The sequence below is a fragment of the Trachemys scripta genome, chromosome 11 (genome assembly GCF_013100865.1).
Source record: "Trachemys scripta elegans isolate TJP31775 chromosome 11, CAS_Tse_1.0, whole genome shotgun sequence".
NCBI lineage: Eukaryota > Metazoa > Chordata > Testudines > Emydidae > Trachemys > Trachemys scripta.
Window position 1 is genome coordinate 75,731,087 of NC_048308.1, and position 17,535 is coordinate 75,748,621.

Here is a 17,535-nt window from a genome sequence, read left to right on the forward strand (position 1 = left end):
GGGGTGCAGGAGGGTGCTCTGGGCTGGGATGGAGGGGTTTGGAAGGCGGGAGGGGGCTCTCGGCTGGGGCAGGGGTTTGGGGCGCATGGGGGGGTGAGGCTCTGGCTGGGGGTGCAGACTCTGAGGTGGGGCTGGGGATGAGGGGTTTGGGGTGCAGGAGGGTGCTCTGGGCTAGGATCAAAGGGTTTGGAGGGTGATCAGGGATGGGGCAGAGGGTTGAGGTGCGGGGTTGGGGAGGCGCTTAGGGGTGCAGGGTCCGGGCGGCGCTTACCTGAAGCAGCTCCTGGAAACAGTGGCCCATCCCCCTTCTGGAGGCAGGGCCACGCTGCTCAGGGCCGCGGTTCCCAGCCAATGGGAGCTGCAGAGCCGTCGCTTGGGGCGGGGGCAGCGAGCAGAGTCCCCTGGCTGCTCCTGTTTCTGGGAGCCCTGCGGACCTGCTGCACACGCAGAGCAAGGCAAGCCCCCAACCCAGCTCCCCGCCAGGAGCTCGAGGGCCAGATTAAAAGGTCCGATGGGCTGGGTGCAGCCCACGGGCCGTAGTTTGTCCAGCCCTGCACTAGACCACCTGAGTCCCTGCAGGTTGGTGTGTGTGGATCTTCAACCTGAAACCTTAACAACTGAGGCTTTTCCATGCTGAATGGACATTAAAGATCCCAGGGCAGTTTTCTTAAGACAGGGGTTTGCCCCAAACTTTGGTGACCTTTCTGAAAATCTTGGGCAACAAGAGCCCAGTTTACCTCTACTGCATAGAGTTGTATTGTGCATCCGATTAACAAATTATTGTCCTGGCTCCTCTAGCTCCAACTGCAATAAAGGCCTAGCCAGGAGGGTGACTTGTTTTGAATGTGAGATGGGCCCAAACAGTGCTAGTGCTGAATGCCCGCATGAACCTGGGTCTGATTTAACTAATCCCAATCCCAGTGTTTAACAGCTATTTAGTAGTGTGTTATAGCTGCCTCTTGCCAACACTGCCAGCCTCTCCCCTCCAGCTCTGCCTAGCTTATTTTACCTGCAGTTTTCTCCAGTCTGTGTTATGGTGAATGTAATACTGAGATGGCAGAATGCACCTGCTGCAAAGCTAATCCTGCCTGAGTCACGCTGGTGTTGGTGCTGCTGTTCAGGTCCATGATTGTCTTCCTTCCCCAGCCCTATCCTGGAGGCCTTCGGAAACGCCAAGACAGTTTATAACAACAACTCCAGCCGCTTTGGCAAGTTCATCCAGCTGCACTTCTCCCATCATGGACATATCCAGGGAGGGCGAGTCACCGATTGTATCCTTTCCTCTTGCCACCTCTGCCCCTTCCTGCTCCAACACACACATCAAAGAGGGGAGGAGCCTGTGGAGGCTGAAAATGGGTGGGCAAATTTCCCTGTAATGGTGTGATTTTCTTTGTATCTTACTTAGAACAGGTAAGGCCATGTCTACTCTGTGAGCCCTGAGGAGTTTGCACTACTTTATCCTTCCCTGCATCTATAGATCCCTTAATATCTATGCATGAGATGGGAACCAAGTTTAGGTTCCTATCCCAAAATATCATGAATACTTTAATCCATAGAAGTTTGTAGTAGAGTAGACCTGTTATATCATTTAGTTCATACTGCTCCCTTGGAAAACAACAAAGGATTGTTCCCTTTTGTGTATGTTCTCTCGGGAGCTGCGGTCAAAAGCCAAGCCCAGGCTGGGAGTTAAGAAGACATTATCCTCCATGTCCAAGCTGCACTCAGATATAAGGAACAATGGCAGCTGTAGGAAGCCAGTTGCAGCTCCCTGATAGAAGAGCTGCCCGGTGCTAGTGCACAGGGGCAACCCTAAGATATGCTGGGGGAGGACTGAGCAGAGTCGAGGTCTGCTCCTGCGCAATCCCCACTGCTGGAATGGCTTTGACACGTCCACTCCCCTTTCCCATCACACTGGGTTTGGGGGCGGGCAGCTGGGGTAGAAGGCAGCTGGACATCAGCAGAGAGTTATTTTACGTGGTGAGTGCTCCACAGGCCATCTCTGGCTGCTTTAAAGCACTTTGTGCCACTTACGTGGCACAAAGAGGCCTTGACAGACTGGAGGATCTGGCCCACAGAGTCAGGTGGCAGCCAAGTTAGTGATTTATTGTGGGGGAAATTTTGGCTTGAGTGACTTGCCCAAGGCCAACCTTGGGTGCCTAAAGGTAAAAGACCTAAATAAGTGACTTGATTTTCAAAGATGCTGAGCACTGCAAATCCCACTCACTTCCGGGGGAGCAGCAGGTGCTTAGGACCATTGAAAGTAATTCTCCCTTGTCCAATGCCGTTGCTGGTGCTGTTTTCAAAAAAGAAAAGAAAAAACAGTTGGGACAGAGTGACAGCTCAGCCTCTCCTCTGCTCTTCTCTCCTCTCCCACTTTCTGCAGGTAAAGGCTCCTCCATCTCAAATAGAAGTTGGGGCAAAAATCACTAGGGAAGTTTTCTGACCTGTGTTATGTAGGAGGTCAGGCTAGATTATTATAATGCATCACTTCTGGCCTTAAAAACTATGAAGCTCTAGCTTCTGTGACCTCACTGGATACCCTGGGCTTGACCTCTGCCTCTCCTGGGGTACTCTGCCCTGCCACAGGCCCTGTGGTGGGCCTGACCTTGCTTCCACTCTCTTTTTTAAATCTCTTATTCTGAAAGTAATGCTCATGGCCATTCAGTGCCTCTTTCCTATAGCCTGAGGCCTGGTCTACATATAAAACATAGGTTGACCTAGCTATGTTGTGTAGGGGTGTGAAAAATTCCCTGGGAGACATAGTTGTTGACATAAGCCCTAGTGTAGACAGCACTATGTATGGAAGAGTTCTTCAGTTGACCAAGCTAACACCTTTCAGAGAGGTGGATGTACTACAGTGGCAGAAGAACCCCATCCAACACTGTAGTAAGTGTCTACGCTACATCGGCACTGGATTAATTCTCATGGGGCTTGGAAATTCTTTGGCAGTCACCGGAAAATCAGATTGTGAGGTCACTTGAATGCTGTTTCCCCCTTAACCTGATGCTCAGATTTATTGGAGAAGGTGAGTAGTTTGTTTCTGGGGGTGCATCTCCTCACCCTCCCTCAGTTTTGTGAGCCCCTCCATTCCCTCTCTCCCCCCTGAGGCAGTGTCCAAGCAGGGCTGCCCCTTCTCGGTTAGACGGTGCTACCTCTGTGTCCAGTCACTGCAGTGAACGCATCACATCTCCAGGATATTGTTGATAATGTTCTCTTTCTGGTCATTCCAAATGAATACCAGTGACACAGGAGGTAGGATGTTTGTTCCTGGAGGGCTTTGTTTTAATGCTCTGCTTCAGAGAAAGGGCCTTTCAAACTCTTCCCTTGTTGCCTGGCTAACCTTGCAGCCTGGGGGCCATGAGGTCAGACCATGGCATTTAGTGGCTCCGGTTCCTTCAGTGCCATTTCCTTAAAGGGATTTTACCCTCTTCCTAAATAATCTGTACTCTGCAGTGACTGTGATTTTGGAGGGCGTGTGGATTAGGCACTTTACTGTAGTTAGACCAGGAGCAGCTGCTGCTGATATGAGGCTCATTCCTTCTAAGAGTGTGTGCAGACTCTACCAGTAGGTTCTCAGAAATGGTGCCATGTCAAAATTTGTCCACCATCTGGTCGAGTGATCTATGGCTGCCTATTTTGGTAGGTATGGCAAGACCCTCCCCTACCTTTTTGCCCCTTGTTTTTCATCCAGAGTAAGGAAGGAATGTTTTGACTAATGTAGTCACTACTAGCTTTTCAAAGGGCACATTTTGATGGGTGTACTTAGCCAGGGAGATTCAGTTGCCAGTGGTCCTTGTTTAAGTACCCTTTGAAGTTAGGAAAGTACATGGAACACATTTGTGCTGTTGCATTATTTATTGCACTAAAAGATTATGCTGTGAGTCAGTTAAGGATGGCTTATATGTAACCTGCCTAATACACAGTCCCAACAGCAAGGAAATTAAAAGGTAAGGCAACCAACAGCACATGTCCTCTAGTCCCCCATCCTGGGAGAGACCCAACTCATCACTAGCATGGCCTTAATACACATCTACAATGCTCCACAACCTTAAACTTTGCCCCAAAAGGAATGCAGCCTTTCAGTACCTCCTTCCACAAATTCCACCCTCACCTCTATCCCAAAGAACCTTGACCCCTTCTCCTCCTTTCTGCACAGTTTTGTAAAGGGAAATCAGGCCTTACCAATAAATTGCAATTATTTGGGGGGCAGGGGAAGTCATCAAACGTGGACATGGGTGATCCATTGGATATAGTGTACTTAGGGGTTCAGAAAGCCTTTGACAAGGTCCCTCATCAAAGGCTCGTAAGCAAAGTAAGCTGTCATGGGATAAGAGGGAAGGTCATCTTATGAATCAGTAACTGGGGAAAAGATAGGAAACAAAGAGGAATAAGTGGTCAGTTTTCAGAATGGAGGAGGTAAATAGTGGTATCACCCAGGGGTCTGTACTGGGACCAGTGCTGTACAACACAGTCATAACTGATCTGGAAAAAGGGATAAACAGTGAGATGGCAAAATTTGCAGATGATACAAAATTACTCAAGATAGTTAAGTCCAAAGCTGACTGCAAAGAGTTACAAAGGGATCTCACAAAACTGAGTGACTGAGCAACAAAATGGCAGATGAAATTCAGTGTTGATAAATGCAAAGTAATGCTCTCTGGAAAACATACTTTCAACTATACATGTACAATGATGGGGTCTAAATTAGCTATTACCACTCAAGAAAGAGATCTTAGAGTCATTGTGGATAGTTCCCTGAAAACATCTGCAAAATGTGTAGCAGCAGTCCAAAAAGCTAACAATGTTAGGAACCAGTAGGGAAGGGATAGCTAATAAGACAATAAATATCAAAATGCCGCTATATAAATTCATCGTAAGCCCATACCTTAAATACTGCATGCAGTTCTGGTTGCCCCATCTCAAAAAAGACATATTAGAATTGGCAAAGGTTAGAAGAGCAACAGAAATGATTAGGGGTATGGAACAGCTTTTATATGAGGAGAGATTAATAAGACTGGGACTTTTCAGCTTGGAAAAGAGATGATTTAGAGGGGATATGATAGTGGTTTATAAAAGGTTGACTGGTGTGGAAAAAGTGATGATGGAAATGTTATTTACACCTTCACATAACACAAGAACCAGGGGTCACCCGATTAAATTAATAGGCAGCAGGTTTAAATCAAACAAAATAAGTATTTCTTCACAAAACGCACAGTCAACCTGTGGAACTCCTTGCCAGAGGATGTTGTGAAGGCCAAAACTATAACAGAGTTCAAAAAAGAACTAGATAAGTTCATCATGCTCTGGGCATCCGTAGCTTCTGTTTGCCAGAAGCTGGGAATGGGCAACAGGATGTATCACAGAATATCAGGGTTGGAAGGAACCTCAGGAGGTCATCTAGTCCAACCTCCTGCTCAAAGCATGACCAATCCCCAGACAGATTTTTGCCCCAGATCCCAAAATGGCCCCCTCAAGGATCGAACTCACATTTAGCAGGCCAATGCTCAAACCACTGAGCTATCCCTTCCCTGCTGATGATTGTCTGTTCTGTTCATTCCCTCTGAAGCTTTGGCCAGTGCCAGAAGACAGGATACTGGGCTAGATAGACCATTGGTCTGACACTGTATGGCTGTACTTATGTTCTTAGGCACGTGCTCATATTTGGGGAAAACTGATCTCACAGAAATCCTTGTATTCATCAAAGTAGCCATTCCTTTGTTGAAAATCTTCTTCAGTGTAACATGAATGACTGTGACATGCAAAACATGTTCCCTGTGCTCCATATTAATGCTCTGCTTCAGCTGTAGGGGATGTTACAGGTGGGCTATGGCAAAAGGCACGTTGTATTCTTCTCCTAAACTGTTCAACAAGGCATCTGCATACTGAACTAGAGAATGGATGTTACAACATTTTCTCCATTGGCTAAATGCAGCACAGAAAGCTTGTTATGACAAATGATGCTAATTTCTTTTGTTAATTAGCAAATAATATAATTCTAAGGAGACCCTGATATTCTTACTAGGTACACGTTTGTGATTGTATACAGTCTGTAGTTTTCAAATTAATGGTGCCTGAAAAACCCTGAGATTCTTTAGAGATACTTGTTTTCATGAGTTTCTTTCTTTAAAACCAATTTTTAACTGATTAGTACTTAAACTAATTAACAGCTTTTTTTTTTTTTAAATCCTCAGAAAATTCAAGTTTTCTCAGAGACAATATGCTCAAAATTTGGGGTGGATACACTGTTTTGTCTTTAAAAAACAACAACAAAAAGGAGTTTGAACCCCCATTGTAAATGCAAAATAGAACCCAATTTGAACTGACATCACTACTTCTCTTTCATAATAAGTTAGTCAGGAAAACTTTATCATAAGTAATGTCCAATACAAATGTAAAAAATAAAAGTATCTCAACTTATTGTTTGTGGTAATGTCCATAATATGGTTTGGTACTTTCCATACATACTGTAATGGACAGTCTGTACCCCAGGGAGCTGACAGGTATACTGAGATCAGGAGAAAGGAACAACAAAATAGATGTCTGTTCAAATCAACAAATTTCAGCAAGGGTAGATAAGCAGAGGGGCAGATTTAGCATCTTGAAGGAGAAGACATATTGTTTAAATCTGATATAACAGGAGATGGGGAACCTGCAAAGGGATTCAAAGGGAGCAGTGAGGTGATCAAACCAGCAAGGTAAGGAAGATGACTGTACAGCTCAAAGTCATTATGCTATTTTTAAAAATGAATATTTCTGAATGCATTGTGCATGGAAATATTTTGAATAACTTTTCCCTTAAATGTGGCTTTTTGGTGGTGTCGGGGATGTATTCTGTGAAGGAGATCAGCATTAAAAATGAAACACACAATTTAAAAACAGTATGTTAAATATTTTGTTCTTTCCCTGTAATGTACTCAGCGCCTTTCTAAAATTGGGAACTGGTAGTGAGTTTTCTTTGTTAGCCACACTACAGTACGTTTTCCTAAGTCAAGTGATAATTACTCAAGAGCCTAATCTTGTCAGTTATTTGCCACGTCATCAGTTTTCATTCATGCAGGAAGTCCAGTTCAGTGGTACTGTCTGGGGGATTAAAAACGCCCATAGTGAAGATTTTCTAGGATTAAGGGTTATATTTGTACCAGTACTCCTCAATAAGAGCCCTCCTTGGGCAGAGGTGAAAACCAAAGGGTGGGCAACTCTTGACAGGCTTCCATTAACTATCCAAATGTGCCCTTTTTGGAACCAGTGGTGAAATCTTGGGGCTATATTTAGGGCCACATTGCAGATTTTGGTAGCGGGGGCAAGTTTAACTGTGATTCCAGGGGCTACTTAGGCACCTGAAAACTCTAGGGTTTTTTTTTTTTTTTTTTTGCAGATAACTTAGAAATTAGCTGACAGAAGCACTGTGTCTAATTCCTATATAAAGAAAGACAAAATATATACAAACAACAATTAAAGCCATATATTAAGTTTTGATATGTACGTTTAGAACAATAAAGAGATAATACAGCAAGATATTCACAATCCCAAACCTTGAGGTATCATAAGAACAGCCATATGGGGTCAGACCAATGGTCCATCTAGCCCTGTATCCTGTCTTCTGACAGTGGCCAATGGGTGCTTCAGGGGGGATGAAAAGAACACACTATCATCAAGTGATCCATCCCCTGTTGTCCCCTCCCAGCTGCTGGCAAACAGGCCTGGGAAACTCAGAGCATGGTGTTGCATCTCTGACCATTCTGGCTAAAGAGCCATTGATGCACCTGTCCTCCATGAACTTATCTAGTTCTTTTTTGAACTCTAGAAGTTGACTGTGCAGTGTGTGAAGTAGTACTTCCTATTGTTTTAAACCTACTGCTTATTAATTTCATTGGGTCACCCCTAGTTTTTGTGTTATGTGAATAACATTTCCTTATTCACTTACTCCACACCAGTCAAGATTTTATAGACCTCTGTCATATCCCCCCTTAGTCATCTCTTTCCAAGGTGAAAAGTCCCAGTCTTTTTAATCTCAGCTCATACAGAAGGTGTTCCATACCCCTAATCATTTTTGTTGCCCTTCCCTGTACCATTTCCAATTCCAATATATTGTTTTTGAGATGGGGTGACCACATCTGCATGCAGTATTCAAGGTCTGGGCTACCATGGATTTATATAGAGGCATTATGATATTTTCTGTCTTATCTGTCTCTCTTTCCTAATGGTTCCTAACATTCTTTTAGCCTTTTTGATTGCCGCCGCACATTGAACGAATGTTTTTAGAGAACTATCCATGATAACTTCAAGATCTTTTTCTTGAGTGGTAAAAGCTAATTTAGAGCCCATCATGTTGTATGCATAGTGGGATTATGTTTTCCAATGTGCATTACTTTGCATTTACTTTCCTATATAAGTTTTGGAACCTTAATACAAGAACTAATAACCTTAAATAAAATTCATGCAGAGTATTTGCTCAATATCATTGTCCTTACAGCTTCACACCAATCACCCTGAAATATCCACATACTCTTTTATTTTCATTTATATTACCTTCTAAAAAATTATAAGCAAAAAAAGTGCACTCTTAATTTGTATATTTGATTTCTCATTAAAAAGCGATGAAGTCTAAAGCAGTTGTTCCCCTCAATCATTCTAAAACGTGGAATAACTAATAAATTACAGAACAAATTTGTTTTGGCACTAGCTTAAAAAAGGAAAGATGAAAAGCATTTAAAGTGATAATTGAAAAGAAAATATTACAATAGATGGGCCAACTTGAGTTTCCTATCAGCTCTAAGACACCTGAAGGTGTATTTTCAGCAGATAAAAATATTATCACCTTTTCTCAAAAGCAATGGGTTTTCTTTTCTTATTAAGTTACTCAGTAATTATAAAGTCTTAAACATTGTAATCTGTTTATACAGTGCATTTGATATTTCTCCAGCACAAATGAAAACACACTTCAGTTCAAGCTACTAAAGATGTAAAGATTAAAACATAAAAATGAATTTAAAAATTGAACTTGCATTTACAAATGACTGATCTAAAAGCCTGTTTTAGCCTCTGGAAACTGTTCAATTCTATAATGTGATATAGATCTCCTGAGTCTGTATCTGCAGTGGCCCAACTGGATGATTCTTAACCATTTCTTAATGAAAATATAATATATAACCCTATATGTCTTAAATCATACTAAGAAAATTTGCCCTTGTCACTTCAAGGGCATACTCGTATATTAAGGAAGTTAGTAAAGAGACCTGTTCCAAGGCTGTAACAACCTGGTAGGATTAAGAGCCCTCCAGGAATTGTTTAAAAAAAGTCCCAGGGGTACATAGGCTAATTCAAGAAAGAAAACATTTTTATTTGCTGATTGAGAAGTAGAGGTATGTACCATAACTTCCTCTGATTTCCATCAGGCGCAGCTGACTTGTATAAGGGCAGCACTGACTGTTACACTGAAAATAAGATTGATCAGCTTTGTGGAGAGACTTAAGGAGATCAGCACTCATCAGGTCCCTTCTCTGGGCCAAGGCTATCCAGAAACTGCTCTCTCCTGGCTCTCATCCTATCAGATGGGTAACAAGGACCTATTTACCCATATGAATTGCTTTGAGTGCCCCTCTGATCCTGGGGCTGCCGGGGTGGTGGTGTTGTCAGCTCTCCTGGTCTCTCCCACAGAGCTGACAGCCAAGGAAACCTGAGCCAGGGTGGGGGGAGCTGCTTGTCCAGCTCCTCTGGGACAGCCCTGCAGCAACTTCTCAGACCACAGCTAAGGGCTTCTGGCTTCTCTGGCGAGAGCACAGAGAAGTGGTTCACTTTCCTGTTTGCATTCCGCTATGCTGTGAAACTCGGGGGTGGGGGGGAGGAGATGCTCCCCTGCCCTCCTTAAATGGCACCTCTGGCTATATACATTTTGCTGAGGTCTCCCTATATGTCAAAATGTGCCCTTCTGTAAATTTGCCCTCCTTTTTGTACACCCCCCACCTGTATGTCATTTAGTGATTGTGGGGAGGGATAGCTCAGTGGTTTAAGCATTGGTCTGCTAAACCCAGGGTTGTGAGTTCAGTCCTTGAGAGGGCTTCTTAGGGATCTGGGGCAAAATCAGTACTTGGTCCTGCTAGTGAAGGCAGGGGGCTGGACTCAATGACCTTTCAGGGTCCCTTCCAGTTCTATGAGATAGGTATATCTCCATATATTATTATTATTATTATTATAAATAAAGGCTGGGTTCCATGATATGGACAAAAGAGCCTGGGATCTGGATGAGAGGGACTTCCTGGGCACTTTGCTCCTGTCAACCAGAGCTCTAATCTCACACATTATTGCAGAACCCCTGCACTGAGTAAGTGTACTTAGGAAGGTCGAACACTCAGTTGAGGTAAGGGCTAAGGGCAAGGACCTCACTGAAACTTCAGTTCCTGCACACACCTTACTCATGTTTAATAGTTGAGTTCAGAGAAATTTGCACATGCGCAGTAGCAACAAGAGCACGTTTTGGTGTGAGATTGATTTGGGTGGTAAGACCCTCAAGGTCCCAGTTACTGCTTTGCTTGCATTGGCCTTAGAGATTCCCTGAGGGCCTTGCACTCTCAATGTTCTTCACTACCAAGAATTCTAATTCTAATGTGGATTTCACTTGCTATCTGCTGTCCTCTTGTGCTCATTTCAGAATCGAGTTGTGCACCAGAACCTGGGAGAGCGGAATTACCACATCTTTTATGCATTGCTGGCTGGTGTCAGTGGGGAGCAGAAAGGTAATTGATCTCTTGGTAAGCTGGCCCCATGCAAACAAAATTAATTTTAATACAGCCAAATACAAGGTTGTACATCTAGAAATTAAGAGTGCAGGCCACCCTGCAAAATGGGGTGCTGTATTCTAGAAAGCAGTGACTCTGAAAAGGATTAGGGGTCATAATGGACAAGCAGTTGAATATGAGCTTAAAGTGCAATGTTGTGGCAAAAAAGAGCTAATGTGATCCTTGTATAAACAGGAGCAGTAAGCAGGAGCGGGGTGGCAGTCTTTCCAAAATAAATAACAGCACTTTGGGTGGTTGGTAAACACTGCTAGCCTTCCCAAAAAAGAAGTGGGAGAGAGGAGAGAGTGCGTTTCTGTTGCACTAGAATGGAAAGGGAGTTCCAGGCATAAGAGAAAGTGGGAGAGAGATGTCTTTGCACGGCAAAGGGGAAACAGAGAGGAGTGCACAGAGCTAAGCTAAATTATTTAGGCCTTTGAAGGGGAGGATGAAGAGCCTTAAACTTGATACAGAAGGCAGGAGGGATCCAGTGGATGGATTTAAAGAGAGGGAGTAACAGGCAGCAGAGATTTTTCAAGGTAGAATGTTTGGCAGACGGAGAGGTGAGATTTGGAGAGACCAGAGAGGAGGAGGTTGTAGCAGTGGAGGCAAGTGACAACCAGAGCCTGGATAAAGATTTTAGCTCTAGTCATGGGGAGGGGAAGGATGGAATTTGGAGACATTTGGCAGCTGTATAGCTGGGGCAGAAAGGAGCTGAAAATGACACAGTGCTGGTGAATCTGGGTGAGATTGTTAACAGTGATAGAGAAGGGTGAACAAGAGGAAGTTTTGTGGAGAAAGGTGAGTTCAGTTTTCACCATGTTAATTTTGCCTTGGGAGTGGGATATTAGAGAGACAATAAGAGAGATGAGGCTGGAGTGGGTGGGGAGATACCATGGATTCATCAGCACAGCAAAGAGATAGTAATTGAAGCCATGAGAGCAGAAGAGATAATGTAGAGGGATAAGGATGCCAGAAGGATTCAGTTCAGTTTGGGTCTATTCTACTTCTTATATTTCCTCAAAACTGTAGTGCCTTAGCGCCTTCCAGTCATGCATTAAGTGACATGACAAACAACATCTGTTACATGTGCTTTGTTCTTCTGTGGCAACAGGTCGGAGGGGAGTTGTGTGCTCAGTGCAATGTTTTCTTTTGGTAGGATTTTTTCTCCTACTGTTTGCGCTGCTGTGTTTGTTAGAGAAGGCTGGTCAGAAAAGTGCTCTTGGCACTTGGAGTGGAAGATGCTGTGGTTTGCAATGGCCCTTAGTTCTCATTGGAGTTCATTCCACAGTCCTGGACCAGCCCCTGAGAAAAATCTGTTACCTGCACAAATAAGCTTCATCTTTACAGTTGAAAGTTCCATTGGGCCTGAGGAATGGAGTGGGTCGACCTGTCTTCATCCCAGAGCTTCAGGTTTTCTTTTAGATATGCTGGACTCAGCCCATTAAACTCCTTGAAGACAAGGACCAAGACCTTGAATTTGATTCTATATTCTGTAGGTGGATAACAGGACGTTTAAACACCTCCCTAATGGTGTCCATAGTTAAAGAAGTACTTAAACATCCAACACTGCAGAAAGCTGAAGAGAATTTCCTCTTTGGGGTGCATTGTTATGGACCAAATGTCCCTCTTACTGACAGGACATTGCTAGCAGCTTCTTTAATGCTTTTAATCTTTTGCAGTTCCCCTTTTAAGGCTGGTCATATTCTGTGTCTAAAATCCCTAAGAAATGTCCTCTTTAAATAATGAGGATTTTTGTGTTTACTGAATTTATCTCAGGAATGTATTCTCTATGGAGACCACTGGGGGCCTCCTTAGCTGTCCATACACATCTTCACACACTGCCCATTCCTTTCAGGATCCAGTTTACAATGTACCTCCTTGGTTATTCGAACTATCCATGTACTTGCTGTAGCTGACCTCACTTACCCCTCTCCTCTCCCCTTGCTGACCCTCCTCTCATCTGGTGTTGACCTCTTCTTCGAGTGCTTGCTCATGTTGATTCCATTCTACGCGTGTGCGTGCCCACGTGTTGGTCTCCACAGAGTCGGATGTGGTGCCCCCTCAGTTCCTTCTTACCACTCATGAGGGTTGGTCAGAGTGCCTTGTCTTGCATAGCAAGAGCGTTAGCAGTTCTTAACAGCCCGTTGTTGTTCCCTTTCTGTTTAGTTTGTAGGTACTTAGTTAGCATTTTAAGTACATTTTAGTTCTTCGTTTAGTGGTTAGAGTCCCAACTGGGACTTCGCCCTGGAGCGTTCCCCAGGCTTTAAGCCGTGTTCCTCATGTAACAGGCCGATGCCTATCAGTGACCCTCACAGTAGCTGTTTGAAGTGCTTGGGGGAATCCCATATAAAAGATGAGTGCAGGGTTTGCAAAAACTTTCATCCCAGAACTCAAAAGGAGAGGGACATCCGCTTGAGAGAGCTCCTGATGGATGCTGCCCCGGCATCAGAGCCTTCCCGACTGGATTCTGCTCCTAGCACCTTGGCATTGGTGTGGAGCGCCCTGCCAGCACCAGGATCCTCCTGGCACTGTTCCCCCTTCCCGGTGCCCAAGACATGTCCAAAAAAAAGGACTCCCCAGCATCGTCCAAGGAGGGGAAGGGGGCTCTGGGCAGAGTACCTAGTTCAGGCCATGTGCCCAGCCCGGGGCTACAAGGGAGTACTGTTAAGGTCGGACCCCCAGCCCAGCCAAGGATCTGACTCCTGGGAGCGGTAGGGGATCCTGGCTTCTATAGGGACCTTCGTCGTCCAAGACGGCCCAAGTGGCCAAAGACCTGGTGGGCCTACCGGTACCGCAAATGCCGTGCCAGGTGCCAGAAGTGACTAAGGCCCTGCAGCCCAAGGGCAAGCCAGTCATGGGACCTCCTCAAAGGGCAGAGGAGCACTATTGGCCCCCGGATTGCAGGCGTTTGTCTGTGTCCCCATGGCTTAGGACACTGGTCCCATGACCCCAGTTGACGGCTAGAAGGCCCAGGTCCCCAACACCGTGCTCTCTTACCATAAGGCACGGATCGCCAGAATCAAGACACCGGTCCCCGCAGTCCCGGTACCGGCTAGCCTCCTGCCTCAGATCACCTTGGCACACATCTCTCTCACCCAGGCGGTCTCCTAGGTGCTAGTCCCCACTGGTGCCTGACCTCTCGCCATTGCGGCACCGATCTCCGCTGCCTTGGTACCGCTCGAGGGACAGGCAGCAATCCTCATCCTCTGGACGTCGGTCTCTGGCGAGAGTTAGTCGGCATATGCAGGCCTCACAGCCCCACCATGGTCACCCAGAAGGGGACTGTTCAGAGTCGGAGCTGGGGTTCAGCCCATTGCCAAGGGGGGGTATGAATCCCATCAGCCTGCGAGACCAGCGTGGTGTTGGTGGCGTGACAGCAGGACCTGCTCAATGGCCATGTTGGAACCCTTGGGGGGTACCAGTGATGCCAGTTCCATACTCCCACCTCTCCCCTGTGGCTGCCTTGGACAAACCACCGGCACCGGGTTCGGAACACGGTGTGGAATCCACCATGGGGACAACTCAACAGGCGCAAACACCCAAGGTGCCATCTCCAAAAAGGGAGGGGGAACCCGCCCCTCCCCCAGTGATGCCCTTGTCATCTTCGTCACTGAACGAAGCAGTGGCTGGGCCCTCCCGGTCTGTTGGAAGTCCCCCTGATGACTTTAAGGAGCACCAGGCGCTCCTTAAAAGGGTGGCTACCAACTTGAACCTCAAAACTGAGGAGTTAGAGGAGCAATCAGACAACTTGTTCAATGTCATATCGTCCTCCACCCCAGCCCACATTGCATTACCTGTCCACCCAGGGGTTCTAAAGATTGCTAAAACGCTGTGGGAGACCCCATCTTTGATTCCACCCATGTCCAAAAGTGTGGAAAGGAAGTATTTTATCCCCATAAAGGGGTTTGAATGTCTCTATATGCACCCACCAGCAGGGTCACTGGTTGTGTCCGCAGTTAACGAGAGGGACAGGCAGGAACAGGTGAGTGGCACACCAAAAAATAAAGGCACCAAATGACTAGACCTCTTCGGCAGAAAGATTTATTCGACGGCCAGCCTCCAATTCCAGGTATCCAACCACCAAGCCCTGCTGGGCAGGTATAATTTTAATTTATGGGATTCCCTTATCAAGTTTACAGAGGCCCTTCCACAGAACCTAGACCTAGAGTTTGCCATGATCCTGGAGGAGGGCAAAGCAGTGGCGAAGGATTAGGGTTAGGGTGCAGACGCCCTACAGATGGCCTGGGACGCTACAGACTCGGTCACCAGGGTGGTTGCCTTGGCGGTGGCCATGGGGTCAGCTCTTGGCTACGGTCTTCGGGGTTATACCAAGAGATGCAGGCCACGATCCAAGACCTCCCGATTGAGGGTGTAGGGCTCTTCTCTGAGCTCACTGACGCAAGGCTGCGTGACCTCAAAGATTCCCGGGCCACCCTGTGGTTGCTGGGCCTCCACACTCCGCAGTTCCAGCCTCCTCCTCCTCAGTCCTGGGGGTATTTCCGGCAGGGATCCTACAGGTGAAAGGACAAAAACAAAGGGTTTAAGCGATGCCGTCCTTCGTCCTCTCCCTCGCTGGCTCAACCCGGCCCTTCGAAACACCCTGGGGGCCAGAGACAGGCATTTTGAAGGTGTGAACGGGGGCGGCGCCTCTGTCAAGTACCTGGATCCATCCTCCTGTTCTTTCCTCAACTGCTTATGCCCCTTCCAGTCAGCTTGGTCGTGAGTGACATCAGACCGTTGGCTGCTCAACACAAGCAAATGGGGCCTGAGACCCAATCTAGACCTGTGTCACCTTGACTAGCATCTCAAGAAGTTGAAGTTTCACATTGTCTCCCTTGCCTCCCTCATCCCCTCCCTGGATCTGGGAGACTGGTACGCCGCCCTCGACTTGAAGGACACATATATCCATATTTCCATTTCCCCAGAACACAGAAGGTTCCTCCATTTTGTGTTGGGCCAGCGCCATTTCTAATTCACGGCGCTGCCCTTTGGTCTCTTGTCAGCCCCGAGAAGGTTTACAAAGTGCATGGTGCCAGTGGCCGCTTACCTGAGGTATCGGGGCATTCAAATTTACCCAGACCTCGACTGGCTGATCAAGGGCTGGTCTCGGCATCAGAAGCAGTGGCACCTCGATCTGGTTTGCTCCACATGTGCATTCCATTACCTGCACTCCTGCCAGCAAGAAGGAACTGAGAGGGCGTGGGGCCAGCAGCACCTAATATACCGATGCATGAGCATGGCACTCAAGGGGGCGCCACAGCCATTCCTACAGATACCGCTAAGGCAAAAATCTCTGATGACTGTGCATGTGGGCATGCATACACCTAGAATGGAGTGGACATGAGCAACACATCTCGAAGAACAATTACGAAAGGTAACAGTTTTTTCTCTATCCTTCCACACAGTCTCACATGTTGTTTTCTGACTGTCTCAGGTTTGTTTCTGTTGAAAAGTGGGAGAGCAGTTGGTTAGGTGAATCCCATAGGATTAGTTTTATACCCTCCTTCCTGTTAATTTAAATACTCTTAGCAGTGAATTTCCATCTTTAAAAAGAGGAGTGGTCTCCCTATATCGGAGGTGAAGCCAGGCTTGGAATATCTGGAGCTTGGCCTGAGAATAAAATCTTGATGTGTTTCACTAATTGCTAGTATTCCAGATCTAAAATCCTCTCCACTACGTTGCCCTCAGAATAACTTAGAAGGGAAAAGTAGCAAAGGATGTCAGCTGATTCCTGAGTAAACTAACACCTGCCCCCCTCTCTTTCTGTGATGTTGGGGGACTGGCTCGCTGCAGAAGCCCTGTCTCTCTCTCAACCGGAGAGCTATCGCTACCTGAACCAGTCCGGCTGTGTGAGTGATGAGAACCTGAATGACCTAGAGATGTTCAACAAGGTCATGGTGAGTTCTTCTCCTGGGTCCCATGTGGCACTTCCTCTGTGATCTTGTGGCAATTTCTTTAGAGTAATTTCCCCATCCTTGATAGCCTCTGTGGTTAGATCATTTTTGGTATTGGATGGGGTTTGGCCCTCGAACAGGGGAAGCTATTAAAATATGAATGGAACAGGAATATTGTCACAGATTAAAAGAGAGGAAGCCCAGACCTGAAAGTGGGAGTCAGCCTGAGAACACCATGCAGGTGCTGCAATGCCTGAGAGAGTCAGAGTGGCCTTGTCTCCAGCACAGAACTGCTCAAAGAGTTTGACAGACGTTTCGTGAAGTGCTGCAACATCATGTGACCTGCGTACATTGCTCTGGCATTTCACTTGTGTTATCTAGCATGGCTCGTGCACTGCATTGTCTGGCCTGGTGAGGGGTTTGGTCAGGAGAAGGGACGCTTTCCCTTGAACACCCAAAGTAAGGCAGAAGGTAAAGGTTATAAATGTAACTGAGCCAGGTAACCTGATTACAACACTGTTTAAAATGTGTGGTGTGGACACTTCATACCTCTATCCCTGTAACTTGGACAGACTGACTGTGTGTGTTTGGTGAAAACAAGGCCAAAGAAGTGTATTTAATATATTAAAATATAAGGGAAACAAACTTGAACTAACAATGACATTGAACCATGGTGATTTTAGTGTAGGGGCAGAGGTGAAACCTGGTGGGAAGAATAGGTAAGCAGAAAGCTCTATAGCTGGGTATAATGTGTATGAGAGAGGGGATTAGAAAAGGTCTAAAAATACACTAATAAATGTACAGCCACTCCCCAAGAGATGAGCTACATGATCTCTAATAGGTCTCTTCCATCTGAGTGACTGTGA

General features: G+C 46.1%; 1 protein-coding gene across 1 annotated transcript in view; it reads left to right on the forward strand.

Moving 5' to 3' along the window:
• The window catches only part of LOC117884761 (unconventional myosin-X-like), a 257,754-nt gene that overhangs the window by 80,183 nt on the left and 160,036 nt on the right, over positions 1-17,535 (forward strand). Inside the window, exons 6-9 of the mRNA XM_034785520.1 lie at positions 1,147-1,271; positions 3,012-3,025; positions 10,649-10,733; positions 16,569-16,672. Coding sequence (XP_034641411.1) covers positions 1,147-1,271; positions 3,012-3,025; positions 10,649-10,733; positions 16,569-16,672 — 328 coding nt within the window. The remainder of the gene's footprint in view (positions 1-1,146; positions 1,272-3,011; positions 3,026-10,648; positions 10,734-16,568; positions 16,673-17,535) is intronic.